General features: G+C 47.5%; 1 protein-coding gene across 1 annotated transcript in view; it reads left to right on the top strand.

The window, feature by feature from the left end:
* Positions 1–13,717, top strand: part of TNN (tenascin N) — a gene marked incomplete at its 5' end in the record, with an annotated part of 52,225 nt that overhangs the window by 33,999 nt on the left and 4,509 nt on the right. Inside the window, 7 exons of the mRNA XM_079935829.1 lie at positions 864–1,127; positions 2,345–2,608; positions 4,987–5,117; positions 6,528–6,660; positions 7,115–7,266; positions 12,376–12,472; positions 13,374–13,541. Coding sequence (XP_079791955.1) covers positions 864–1,127; positions 2,345–2,608; positions 4,987–5,117; positions 6,528–6,660; positions 7,115–7,266; positions 12,376–12,472; positions 13,374–13,541 — 1,209 coding nt within the window. The remainder of the gene's footprint in view (positions 1–863; positions 1,128–2,344; positions 2,609–4,986; positions 5,118–6,527; positions 6,661–7,114; positions 7,267–12,375; positions 12,473–13,373; positions 13,542–13,717) is intronic.

Below are 13,717 nucleotides of genomic sequence, written 5' to 3'. Positions count from 1 at the left end.
CACTTTATTGCTGAATAATATTCCATTATATGGTTATAATACATTTTGTTTATCCATTTGTCAGTTTATGAGCATTTGGGTTGTTTCCACTTTTTGGCTATTATAAATAATGACGCTACAAGTTTTTGTGTACAAATTTTTGTATGGCCATATGTTTTCAATTCTTCTGGCTATATACTTTGGAGTGGAATCCTGGGCCATATGGTAATTCTATGTTTAACTGTTTGAGGAGCTGCCAAATTGTTTCCAGAGCGGTGGCACTATTTTACATTCCTACCAGCAAGGAATGAGAATTATATTCCTCATTTAGTTGGTACTCAGAGGACTTTGTTGGGATGGGTAGAGCAAGAATCAATATGCCCATTTTACAGTTGAGAAACCTCAGATACAGAGAAGTGAATGATTTCTACAGTTCACAAAGTTAACTGATGATTCATGGAGTCAGATTTGTGGAATATTCATGGAATATTATGGTACCTTAAAATCTGTTTGGCAAGGCCCACATTTTACAAATGAGGAGTGGAGACCCAGCCAGAGGCAGCAGAGTTGTCCAGGGCCACCGCTGGCTGATGGCAGAGCTGGGCCTAGTTCCCTGGCTCCAGCCCAAGGCTCCACCTGCTCCTCCACTCTGCCTCTCAGGCTGGGACTGGATTGTAGCTCCTGTGACTCTGACCTAGTGCTCATTCTGCTGTCCTGTGCTGCCTCCTTGAGGATCCAAGAGTCCAGCTGTGGTGAGATCTACGTCCATGAAGCAACTGAAAATCCACAAAGGAGATGGGAAAACCATTAGAACGGAGGCTACCTCACCCAAGAAGCATCGTCTCACTTTTTGGTGCTTATTAATAGTGCACTTTTCCTTTCAGACATTGACAGCCCCCAAAACCTGGTGACCGACCAGGTGACAGAGAACACAGCCACCATCTCCTGGGACCCGGTGCAGGCCATCATCGACAGGTACCTAGTGCACTACACCTCTGCTGAAGGAGACTCCGGGGAGGTCCCGGTGGGGAAGGAACAGAGCAGCGCCGTCCTGACGGGCCTGAGGCCGGGCGTGGAGTACACGGTGCACGTGTGGGCCCAGAAGGGGGACCGGGAGAGCAGGAAGGCCAACACCACGACCCCGACAGGTAATGGAGCATCTTTCTTCGGGAACATAAGCCCTGTCCTGTTACGCCTACGGCTGGTCATGTTTTGTTTTCCTGAACTCACACTGGCAGAGTTGATGATTTATTGAAGAGCATGACGGTGTTCCTTCATCATAGACTACAAGCCATCTCTTATTTCCCTTTAACTTTACAAGTCAGGTCCACCTGGCAGTCTCCAAGCTACAAGTCTGCCATGACTGCATGGTATGTCCAGCCACTGTTCCTCTGAATGTGTGAATCTTTTGTTCAGTATTGAGGGTCTCCTATTGAGTTTGTGATTGGAAACAGGAAATGAATTGAAATGTCATTAATATTAATCATAATATGTTCAAAATTCAACTTCAAAAAAGTAGACTTTATATCCACCAGAGTGAGTAGTTGTATGTGGTTTACTTTACTGTAAATGAATCATATGATAATTCTAGTTTGGAGGATAAGAGTAATTTCTATGTTATGCTCTTTTTCTTAATTGAAGTATAGTTGATTTACAATATTGTGTTTTTTTCAGGTATAATTTCTAGGTTATATTCTCATTTTATTGTGAAAGAGATGTATGATCATATTTCTGTACCATGATTTAGCCAGCAAACCATCATTACAAGTGAATCTATATATGCTAAAGGATATTAAAACTCGATTTTAATTTTGCTGATTTGTTTAACAACACATATTGAGCATTTTCCATGGGCCCTTTTCCTTACTAGGCAGTGGGAACCCCGAGGGAGTAGAATACAGCCCTCTTCCTCTGGGAGCTTACATTTGCACCTGGCTAGTAGAATCTTCTTGTATGAAATGGGAGGTCTTCGTTGACATGATGCTAGAAACAAAATTATCAATATTAGCTGCTTGTGAGCAGAGACCATGTCTTCTTGAACTGGACCCTGCACCCTGCCTGGTCCCATGCCTTACATCTAGTGGGTGTTTTGACGTATGCTTATTAAACGAAAAAAGACATTTGTTTTGCTAAACTCTTGGTAGAGGTAAGAGTATAGATGCTTAGACTTTGGTCTACTGTGCCTTCTCTTTGAGGAGTCAAAGTCTTCCTGGGGAGAGAAGACATATGTCCATGATGCAGTTAGAGCATGCAAGATGGAAAAACCACAAAACATGAAAGGGTGTCACCCCAAGAAAAATGGCTGTGAGCTTCCGCACTCCGTGGCCTATAAACAGTGCATATTGATCAGCATTTTCCCTTTCAGACATTGACAGCCCCCAAAACCTGGTGACCGACCAGGTGACAGAGAACACGGCCACCGTCTCGTGGGACCCAGTGCACGCCGTGATTGACAGGTACCTGGTGCTCTACACCTCTGCTGAAGGAGACTCCGGGGAGGTTCCGGTGGGGAAGGAGCAGAGCAGCGCTGTCCTGACGGGCCTGAGGCCGGGCGTGGAGTACACGGTGCACGTGTGGGCCCAGAAGGGGGACCGGGAGAGCAGGAAGGCCGACACCACGGCCCCGACAGGTACTGTCAGGGACGACGGGGGGCATCAAACTCTTCACTCCTATCAGGAAACAGTCTTCCTCCACATCGGCTGGGGAGGGGAGCAGGGAACACAGTTTTTCACCTGTGGGCATTCTTCAAAGTGCTTCCCTTTTCACCTTTTTAAGGTAATGTATGTTGACAGGACAGTTCAGATGAAGATGAAAGAGTGTAGAGGAAGTGGTGTGAAAGTAAGACTGTGTAACTCTTCAAGATGGCTGTGCAAAAGGCAGCCTCCCTTCCTACCCCGCCTCACCCAGCCCAGCTCCCAGACTCTCTGCCCTGGCTATGAGAACCTGGCTGGGCCTCAGTTTAGGGAGGAGGGAGGCAAGGAGCCTCTTCTGCTTCCGTCTCCAGACTGAGGGCAGTGGTGGAGCATCTTCATCCCCTTACTACAGTTGGCGACCAATGGGGCCTGGACTGCTTGTCTTTTCTGTGTGTGATGAGGCCCCTGGTGTCGCCGAGCATCACCACGATCAGGCCTCAGAGGGACCTGACGGGATCACTGAGCCCACCCTGACATCCGTGGGCCTCTTTAGACAGTCTGGGCAAGGCCGTCCCCTGTGTGGCCGAGTATGCCATGTGTGGCCACTGGCATTAGAAGTGCCTTGATTCCTTTATTATTTTTGTTAGTTGCAACGAACAGAAGTTTTTAATCAAAAAAGTAATACATGCTGATAGTAAAATTTTTCAAACTAAACAAAGATATGCAGAAAGAAAAACTCTTGTCCACATCCCAGTGCTGACATCCAGTGCCGCTCTCCCTAGGCAACCAGCACCTTCCTCCTTCCTTCTCCCCTCCCCTTCCCTCCTTTCCTCCTTCCCCTCTCTCTCTGTCTTCCTGTCTCTTCTTCTTTTCTTTATTCCTTCCTTCCACTCTTCCTTCTTCGTCTTCTCTTTGCTTCACTTTCCCCATTTTTACAGACAAAAATATTTCCTCTTTCTACTTTGCAGAAATGTGGAAATAACTAAGACGACATCTGAAGTTCATAACCCAGGGATGGGTGGGCAGTCAAAGAGGTGGCAGAAACCAACTTGAGATATTTAAATAGTTAAGGTTTTGCTTTGATTTTGAAAGCAGGAAATTCAGTTTTTCCGTGTGATGGATGGAAGAAAATCCATACCAGATATTATGTTTTAGAAAGTCACAGAAGCTGATGTTACAGAAGCTCAAAATTTGTCAAAATATCCTAATTCAAAGCGATAGCTGCCTGATTTCTATTAAACTACTGCAATCCAGTTCTCAGCTGAAATGCTACTGGGTAGAAAATAGCTTGGAGACAACTTTTTTGGAAACTTCTAAATTAAAATCACCTCCTATGATAATGATTTTTCAAAATGGAAATTTCCATTCATATCTTGTTTGGTTAAAAGAATCTGACCAATTATTGTGGTGTTGACTAGAATGTTTGCTGAGATTTAGTTTTCCTGGTCTACAGTGCACACACGCACCCACACTTTCCCTCTGGTGTTTGAGTGGGAAAGTGCATAGGAGCCAGAAGAAATCTCTGGTTTTCCTACATCTCTACTACCCTTTCTTCCTTTCTCTCCTCCTTTATACAAGCACCTTCCCCGCTTCCCCATTCTGTACAGGGTATGCATCTTAGACTGCATACTTAGTTATATAAGGCATAGAACTTTATTTATTTATTTAATTTTTTATTTTTGGCTATGCCACCATGGGGCTTGTGGGGATCTTAGTTCCCTACCAGGGATCAAACCTGGGACCCCTTCTGTGGAAGCATGGAGTTCTAACCACTGAACTGCCAGGGAATTCCCCAAACTTTATATTTCTATACCAACTTAATTTCCATCATAAGCTCCCATTCTGCTGGTTAGTTGGAAATCTCAGGAAACTTAGTGTCAGGCTCCTTCCCCAGGGCTGTATGTAAGGTCTTGGGTGGTTTTCCAAGGCCAGGGAGTCCCATCCAGTATTTCGGTCATCCTTCTGGGTAGCTGTTTGCTGAGTGCCTCTGTGTGCAGGGACCTTCCAGATCTGCCTTCCCTCATTCTTCCTTGCCACTTTGGGAGCCTGGCGATCTCAGGGAATCTGTCTGCTGATTGAGATTGCTCATACCCACTGCTCTCTGGAGATCTGCTGGGGAGGTGGGAACCCAGGTTCACTCCCTCTGGGACTCACCCAACTCCCTGTTCCTTAATCCTCTTGTCCTCAGTGAGTTTATACTTTTAGAAACACGGATCCTAAAGGCCTTGTGGCAAGGAAGAATGGAGCCTGCTACCTGCTTGATGGGAGGGAGAAAAATGGGAGAATATATAGGGAGAAAACATAAGCCAACACCTCAAAAATTACCTTTTCTCATTACCTTAGTAATAATAATTACTTGGTGTTTTATATACAGACATTGACCCTCCCCAAAACCTTCATCCGTCTGCTGTAACACAGTCTGGTGGGGTATTGACCTGGACACCCCCCTCTGCTCAGATCGATGGCTATATTCTGACCTACCAATTCCCAGATGGCACTGTCAAGGTACTGGATGCTCCTTGTCTTTTCTCTTCTGCCCCTGCCCAGCCTCCCTATGAAGCAACTCACTTGGGCCAGCCAGCTTGATAGGTGGCCCCATGGCAACCTGCTTATGAACGCGTTGATCCTTACTGATCACCACCTATGTGCAAGGGACAATGCTAACCTTGGTCATCTGTGAACAATTTATGTGTGGTCTCATTTTTTAAAAAATAAATTTATTTATTTGTTTATTTATGGCTGCGTTGGGTCTTTGTTGCTGCGCTCAGGCTTTCTCTAGTTGTGGCGAGCGGGGGCTACTCTTTGTTGCAGTGCACGGGCTTCTCATTGCGGTGTCTTCTCTTGTTGTGGAGCACGGGTTCTAGGTGCGCGGTCTTCAGTAGTTGAGGCTCGCGGGCTCTAGAGCGCAGGCTCAGTAGTTGTGGCTCATGGGCTTAGTTGCTCCCGCGGCATGTGGGATCTTCGTGGACCAGAGCTCAAACCCGCATTGGCAGGCGGATTCTTAACCACTGCGCCACCAGGGAAGTCCCGTGTGGTCTCATTTTATAGGACTAACCTTTGTGCCTCCTCCTTCCTAGCTGACCGTCACATATCTGCTGGCCACACAATCTGCTCCATGTTATTTGGTTTAATGTCTGTCTTCCCCAATAAATGTTAGCACCATGAGGACAGGGAATTTTTGTCTGTTTTGACTATCCTTGTATCTAAAGTGCTTGGAACTTAGCACTTGGTTGGTGTTCGATAAATATTTATTGAATGAATTGATTAACCCTTACTTCAAGAATTATACCTCCCGTCTGGAATCTGAAGGCCAGAACATTTTCGTAACTTGTCCAAGTGGGAAGTTATTATTCTCTCTCCTTCACAAGGAAAAAAGAAGGGAGGAAGGAGAAAAGGAAGGGCCCCTTGATTTATTCATTATCTCAGTTAATGCTTATGACAGTCCTGCCGGGAAAGTTCACCCTATGTTTATAGAGCAAGTAAGACAGTTTCAGAAGAAAGGTTATTGAAAAACCAACCATCTCCCTGCCTCACAGATAACCATAGCCTGCTTCACCTTCCCCATTAACTTCTCAGCCTGGTGTTGCCAGCCTGTTGCTTCCAGTGGTGGCTGAGGTCGATGCCCCAGCATGTATTTGGGGGGCAGAGGTCGCCAGAACACCTAGTGGGTGCTCTCCCAGTGGCAGTGCCAGGTGCTGGTTTCCAGCTAGAGCTCCCAGAAGTGCTGAATCTCCATGGCACAGTCCTTCAGAGAAGCAGCTAGAACCTACTTGGATTCTGGGTTGCCAATGAGCCCTCAAAGAGACAAAACTCTACCCTCCCAGGTAGCTTCTGTCATTAGCACCAGGGAATGCTATTGACACCTAGGGTGCTGGGGGTGATAAATGAATGTCTACTCTCTCCTTTGTTTGGTAGGAGGTGCAGCTTGGAAGAGGGGACCAGAGGTTTGAGTTGCAAGGCCTTGAGCAGGGTGTCACCCTCCCTGTCTCCTTGGTTGCCTTTAAGGGTGATCGCCGGAGCAGGAGCGTATCCACCACCCTTTCCACAGGTAACGTGAGCTCGTGCACGCTGCATAAGAATGCAGTGGAGGACAAGCATTGGAGAGGCCAGAAGAGGTGTCCAAGGAAGAGCAAGTGGCTACCGGATTCTGGATTTCTCTAGACAGGGGGAAATGGAAGTGAGGTCATGAGTTCAAAAGAAATCCATCCCATGGTAGAGAGATGAAGGAGGGGAGTGAAATAGTGTTATTTGGTGAGAGGGGAGTTGGGTCGGAGGAGGAGGAAATGATGTGAACTTGACCTTATTTCTAATACATTTGGAGGGTTTCATGAGAGCAGAATGAGTGAGAAAAAAAAGATGTGAGTGAAGAGTTGGAAGAAGCAAAGTAGTAGGAGGTTCCAAAATAATTTCTAAACATAATAATGTTAAAATAGGGGACAAGCCCCGCTCCCCTCCTCCCTCGCCCTTCTCCTAACGACACTGTCCCTCTGCTTGGCTCCCAGTTGGTGCCCGTTTTCCACACCCTTCGGACTGCAGTCAAGTTCAGCAGAATAGCAACGTCGCCAGTGGTCTCTACACCGTCTACCTGCACGGGGATGCCAGTCGGCCCCTGCAGGTATACTGTGACATGGACACGGATGGAGGCGGCTGGATCGTGAGTCACACGGAGCCCTGGGCAGTGTCTTGCTTCTCAGGCCAGGAAGCTCTATTTCTTCTTCATACACGGGAGGGAGGAGCTTTGGTGTCTTGCTGCCGTTTTTAAAGAGATCCCACCCGACTGGAAGAATAGAGCCCGAAGTACTTCCCTCCTGGGATAGAGCAGGCTTTGTAAACTAAGGCTGATGATTGGGAAGGCTTGTGGGTTTATCACTGTCTACTAATGCCCTTTACACGTGTGTTAACCTACATTTTACTCTGTGCAAAGCACTCTCATAAACATGACCCTCACACATGAGCTATAGAGTAAGTGAGAGAGATTATTTTTCATATTTTATAGGTAAATTGAAGCCCAAGAGGAGAAGTGCCTTGGCTAAGTCACATGAGTTAATAACAAAGTTGGGACCAGATTTTAGGACTCCAGCCTCCTGGGTCATTGGTCTTCCCAATGGGTCATCTCAGGCCATCCAAGATGGAAACACATGGCCTCTTTGTGAGCTCAGTCCTCTGAATTGGAGCCTTTGTCCAAGTTCTGTATCCTGGCTCCACAGTACAGAAGCAAGGCCTTTGAAACTTTGATACGAAAGGCTAAAACCTGAGAGAAGGAAACTTGGCAATGTTCTGACCGTCCCTCTTCCGTGTGGAGGTTTTGCTCTCTGTGGGCCAGTAAACCACATGGTACCTTCTTTGACTGCATCTGCATGATCCAATTATATGATGAGCTGCTTTTGAGAGTTTCAATCTGATCTTTCCATCTCCCCCACCCCCTTCTTCCTGTACCCGAACAGAGAGAGGCTCTCACTGCTCCAAACCAGCCTGCAGTCCTACCCACTGTGCTTCCACCACTCACTGTGGGGAGGAGAAAGCACGAGCTCAGAGAGCTCCAACTATGTTCATTTACACATTCGCTCAGGGGCCTGCAAGACCAAAGACACTTGAACAGCCACCAATAAAATGATAGCATCTAATAAGCAGCAAAGAAGAAAACTTATTATCCACACAGCTGCATCTGATGGCTGAAAGGCAGTAATGGGATTGGATGGGGGAAATTCCTGATTGATTTATAAAAAATAATGGAACAGAATGTAACATGGGAGGCCTTCCACCTGACCAGACTCACAGGGCTGTACCTGCTGCTTCTCATCAGCACCATTGTAGCTCTAAGCATTCTGTCCCTTCAGGCTTGAAGCCGGTTCCCTGCATTTGTGCCCATAGATGTCCATTGGCAGGATGTTTGTTCTGTCCAATGTGACCTTTCTGAAAGCCAGCCTCGCACAGGGCAGGAGATGTGTGTCTAGGGCAACCTTTCGAAAGAGACCTGCTAGTCTGTCTGCCTGGGAGTACCCAGGATTTTTCCACAAATATTTATTGAGTGCCTACTATGTGTCAAGTACTGTTTTACATACTCAAGAACCAGCAGTGAACCCAACAGACAGAAGTCCCTGACCTCAAGGATCTTGCCTTCTACATCTTGCCCATGCAAGTGACCTTTACTGGAACACAGATGTCAGTTCCAGAAATAACAGAATCACTCTGGGTTCTAAACAATGCCAGTCCCCCACCCCCTCCCAAGTCTTGTTTTCTCACCCAGACTCCTGAAGATAATACATGAACTGAAATTCTATGGGGTTCTCCTCAAAGCTACCACACTCCAGAAAATATACGGAGCCCTGAAAACTTCTCTACCAAATCTTTTACTGACGGTTTCCATGTTTTTGGGGGTTCAGGAGTCTGCTGTCATTGAAAGATGATCATCTTATGAATACATTGCTCTTCTAAATTGAGCTTCTCAAATCCCTTTAAGGAGATTCTTCTCCATCCCAGGCAGCAGAAACCCAATTTGATTAACAGGCCAGGACTCTGCCGTGAGTTAACTGAGGCTATGGGTGGGAGGCTGGAATGAAGACCCTCAGGGAACACTTAAGTGTCTCAAATATTTCCGTCTTTGTTTTCCATCTTGCAAGTCCTAAGGACTACACGAGAGGCTCTTTCCACAGGCATTTAAATGAGATTTTCATTTTTTCCTCTTGGTTTAGGCATTCAGGACTGTGAGTAAGTTCTAGGGTGCAGTGAAGCTCTGTTGTGTAGAACCAGGCAGAAAGGGATTTTTTTCTCCTTTGAGACTTACTTGCTAAGGGGCTTTTGTTACCCCAGGTAGTTCATTATAAGGTATTTTCACCTCATAGAAGGGAATAGACTAGATTCTGATTGAGTCAGTTAAGGCTGACTGATCAAGATGTCCAAAGGATCCCCGTGGGTCAGTTCATTTGGAATCTGATTTCATAAAATGCAAGCTAACATTTATTGAGATCTAACAATCACTTATTATATCTGTATGTATGTGCCAGACTCTGGCCTCTATACTTTATGATTTATCATGATTGATGACCTTGCTGATGCCTTGATTTAAGAGAATGGCAAATGGGCTATTAACATCTTGATCTAATAGTTTAGAGAAGCGAGGCTTGTCGAGGTTAACTAACTTGCCCAAGGACACCGCTAGTAAGTATAGAGCTGGGTCTAAACAGTGATGCCAAGAGCATCAGAACCATCTTTTTGGAGTTTCCCTAGCCAAGCTGAAGCATTAGTAAAACAAACAAAGAAAAAAACAAATTAAAAAATGCTTGGGCACTGTGTTCATTGATTAGAGATAGAGACCCAATGCCAGGAGGACAGGATCAAATTTGAGCCTGACCTTATAGTATAACTAATCATATCAGTGGGAATGGAATTTGATGCAAGGTGTGTGGAACCAAACATTGGTGCCCACATCTGCCCTAGGATGCCACTGTCGGTGATACAGGAGTCGTCCCAGGTGCTAGGAAATTAACAGTTAGCCTCAGAATCTTACAACATGCTTTTTGAACAACAGGGTCAGTAGAGCTGGTTTTTTCAGACTTTCTCATGGAAATACGAGGAAGCAGTGTTTTATCTTTGCATCAGCCACTGAATAGTTAGTTGTGTAACTCTGGCTGTTTGCTTTTTTGAACTTTCACATCTGTAAAATGGCATTGTATATTCTTGCCCTGGAGTCAGCCCTTAACAAATGCTCAACAAGTGATTGTTACACAAGTGAATAAATGAAAAAAGAAACGAAGGAAGCCAGTAAAGGAAGGGGACGTCTCTAAAAGACGGACACGTGAAAAGATGGGAAAGGGAACAGCAGTGTTAGTGCAGTGGGTCGTTGTTCGCCATGACGATCCCTAAATTCTGCTCAGAGGCTCTGTATCCTTTTCACGTGTCCTGTCTCACGAGTCCTCCCAGCGCCTCTGAGGTAGACACCTCCTTCCCGCTTCTAACCTGTTGGACAACAAGCTGACTGAGGCTCAGGAATAGAAATGATGGACTCGCCAACCCCCTGCCAGGACTCCCACCCATTGCCGTCTTCTTTCAGTGCCTCCTCGGCCAGCAGACACGGAGCTGGCGGTGAGCTCCCACTCGGAGCTCTCGGCATTGTTGTGGGCAAGCTGCTCTCTCCTCTTCCCCATCTCTTCCCAGAGAAAAGTGTCAAGAATGCTCAAGTATCAGGAGGTTTACCTCATCAGATTCAAGATAAAGTGCTCGACTTCAAGGCACGTGGTGTGAAGCATGGTGGAAAGGCGGGGGGATTGGATTTTGTGTTGGGCGTCTGCTTTTGAATGAACACGAAGGAAAGGAGGCGGAGAGGAAGATGCCACTCCAGCCTTGGGGAGTTCCAGACTCATTTGTGAAGTCAGCTAGGATGGTGTCTAGCGTGGCCCTCAAGGCCAGGAGGAATTAGCATACGTAGGTGTGTTTAGCTTTTAGGTACTTTTTAGGTTTACTTCATAGAAAAGAATCCAAGGTACTCTGACTGGAACTGCCTCCCTTCCTCAGACAGAGGAAGTTTTGAAAAGAAAGCAGCCTGTACTCTCATGAAACAGTCCCACCTCCGTTTCCACGTTGTCCCTTCTCACTCACTCTTCAGCCCCGTCCGGTTTGCCTTCTGCTCTTGTCGCTCACTAGCACAGCCTTTGCTCAAGTCACTGGCGATTCCGTGTCACCAGATTCTGTGGACGGTTTGGACCTCATGCTCCCTGACTTCTCACCAGCACTTGATACTCTTGGGCGCACCTTTCTCCAGCGGCCTTTCTGACTCCGCATTTTCCCAGTTGTCCTTCACGTCGCTAGTTGCTCCCCTTTCGCCTTAATGAACTTCTCCTGCTGTGTGTGGCTCTTATATCTCGGGGACTGCAAGGCTTCCTTCTAGGCCACTTTCTCTTTTCAGTTCCTGTTTTCTTCCCAGGTGGTCTCATCCTTCCAGTGGCTTCATCTTCCTCTCTACGTCCTGGCGGCTTTCCATGTTAGTTAGGATAGAATGGGCTATGCTGCAGTAGCAAACCAACCCCAAATTTCAATGATTTAACCCATAAAAGGGTTTTGCTCACATGTGCAAAGTCACTTCTCAGTGGTGACTCAGGAATTCAGGCTGATCACAGCTTGTGGCCCTGCCCTGTCATCACGTGGCCTTCACCGTGGCACTGTGGCCCAGGGCAATGGAAGAGAGAGTGTGGAGACCCCCAGCCCATAGCTATGCTCCTGTTTACAGTCCTGTGGTTGGAACAAGTCATATGGTTCCAGCTTAGCTGCAAGACAGGCTGAAACATAAAGTCTCCCTGTGTTCGGGGGGTGAGGAGAGTGAAAGGGGACTTGCTGAGCACCCAGCACTGTCTCAGATACACAGGTACACCTTCTAAGTCCAGCCTGGCTCTCTCCTGAGAACTCTAGCCCTTACATTCAGTGGTTCCTGTGGCATCTTTGTTCACCAGGATACCTCAGAAGTCGCTCACACTTACCCGGTCCCCAGATGAGCTCTGCGGCACTCACGGAAACTGTCCTCTCTCACAGCCCCTTTCCCAGCGATCGGCTGAGTGAACTGCCCTCGGCGCTGCGAGCCCACACCACGAGAGGCAGTCTTGACATCCTCCTTTCTCTCAGCTCCACTTCCAGTCCATCGCCACGTCTGTCAGTTTTCCCTTCTGTCCCCTCTGCCCATCCTCAGGGCAGCCCCACTCCACTGTGCTGCCCTCTGTCACTCAGCCACGTCTGTTCAGGTATGTCAGAGGGAAACGTCCATCTCCCTCTTCAGGTCTTCCAGAGGCGGAACACTGGGCAGCTGGATTTCTTCAAGCGCTGGCGGACCTATGTGGAAGGCTTCGGGGACCCCATGAGGGAGTTCTGGCTTGGTATGACCTTTGAGCATGCATAAAGGCTGAGGTGCAAACGGGAGACTCCCCTCTGAAAAGCTGGTCAGGCAGCTTGCGGAAGCTCACCACGTTCAGGAAGAGCTCTGAGCGACAGGGACTCTCTGAGGAACCTGCCGACCAGGGCGTTGGTGTGGCCGTGTCGCTGGGAAGGTTCTCATGTGCTCTGGGCGTGTGAGAAGGTGGGTCTGTCACAGGTGGGTGGGCTTTATGCTGCATCTAAGGCCCACACAACCTGCCTGCAGCCTGAACTTTTCAGAAACCACAAGAGGAGAAAAATAGTGGATTGATCGGGACTCTGGGCTCTCACTGGGAGGTCATACGAGTCCCTGACATTCTGCTAGTAATGCCAGTCGTTATGGCATCGTTTTTTCCCTTTTACGTCTGCTCTATTCTGGAGCAGACGTTCATAGAGAATGAAATCGCCAAAAGCATCAATTGGGAAATGAAGAGTTAAAAAATCATAATCTGGATACTCAGCGTCTGATAGAGTAGATGACGTTTGTGGTTTGCTTGGTACAAAAGCCCCTTCGGTGACCTTAGAGTCAGTAGGTGATCTCCTCTCCCGCTTGGTGAGACCAAGGATGATAAATAGAACAGCTTCTGCTTGAGAGAGAAGGAGTCAGTGGGGGCAGATTCATCCCACAGTTAACCCCTCCGCTCCGTCCCAGAGGATGTGGTTTCCACACTCAGAAGCGTGACTGTGCCAAAGACATAATGGGATGAGAAAATGAGCCCCCCAGAAGAGATGGTGTAGGGAAGGCCCCCATCAGCAGAGGAGGTGAAGGCTAAGGCAGCTTTGCGGGGTGAAAGTCTCCGATGCCACCGGTGGGTGCTCACACACCGGTTGATTGGTTACCGGAATTCCATTCCTGATTCTTAGGACTCGACAAGCTACACAACCTCACCACAGGCACGCCCACCCGCTATGAGGTGAGAGTGGACTTACAGACTGCCAACGAATCTGCCTATGCCGTATATGACTCCTTCCGAGTAGCCTCCAGCAAGGAGCGGTACAGGCTGACAGTTGGGAAATACAGAGGCACAGCAGGTGAGACAAACCGTGTCCTTCCTGCTGGGGTCTCCTGCTCCGTGTGTCTGAGGGTTGGTCGGCCACCTGCCATGGGTCTCGGGGGGATAGAATATTGTTCTGTGAAGGTGAATTGTCCTCGCTGACAAGTGAGGCCCCACTCCCTGCAGGGGATTAAACAGAATTATTGAAGCAGT

The sequence above is a fragment of the Stenella coeruleoalba genome (genome assembly GCF_951394435.1).
Source record: "Stenella coeruleoalba genome assembly, chromosome: 1".
NCBI lineage: Eukaryota > Metazoa > Chordata > Mammalia > Artiodactyla > Delphinidae > Stenella > Stenella coeruleoalba.
The sequence above is the reverse complement of the archived record's forward strand: the minus strand, read 5'-3'. Positions and strand labels throughout refer to the sequence as shown.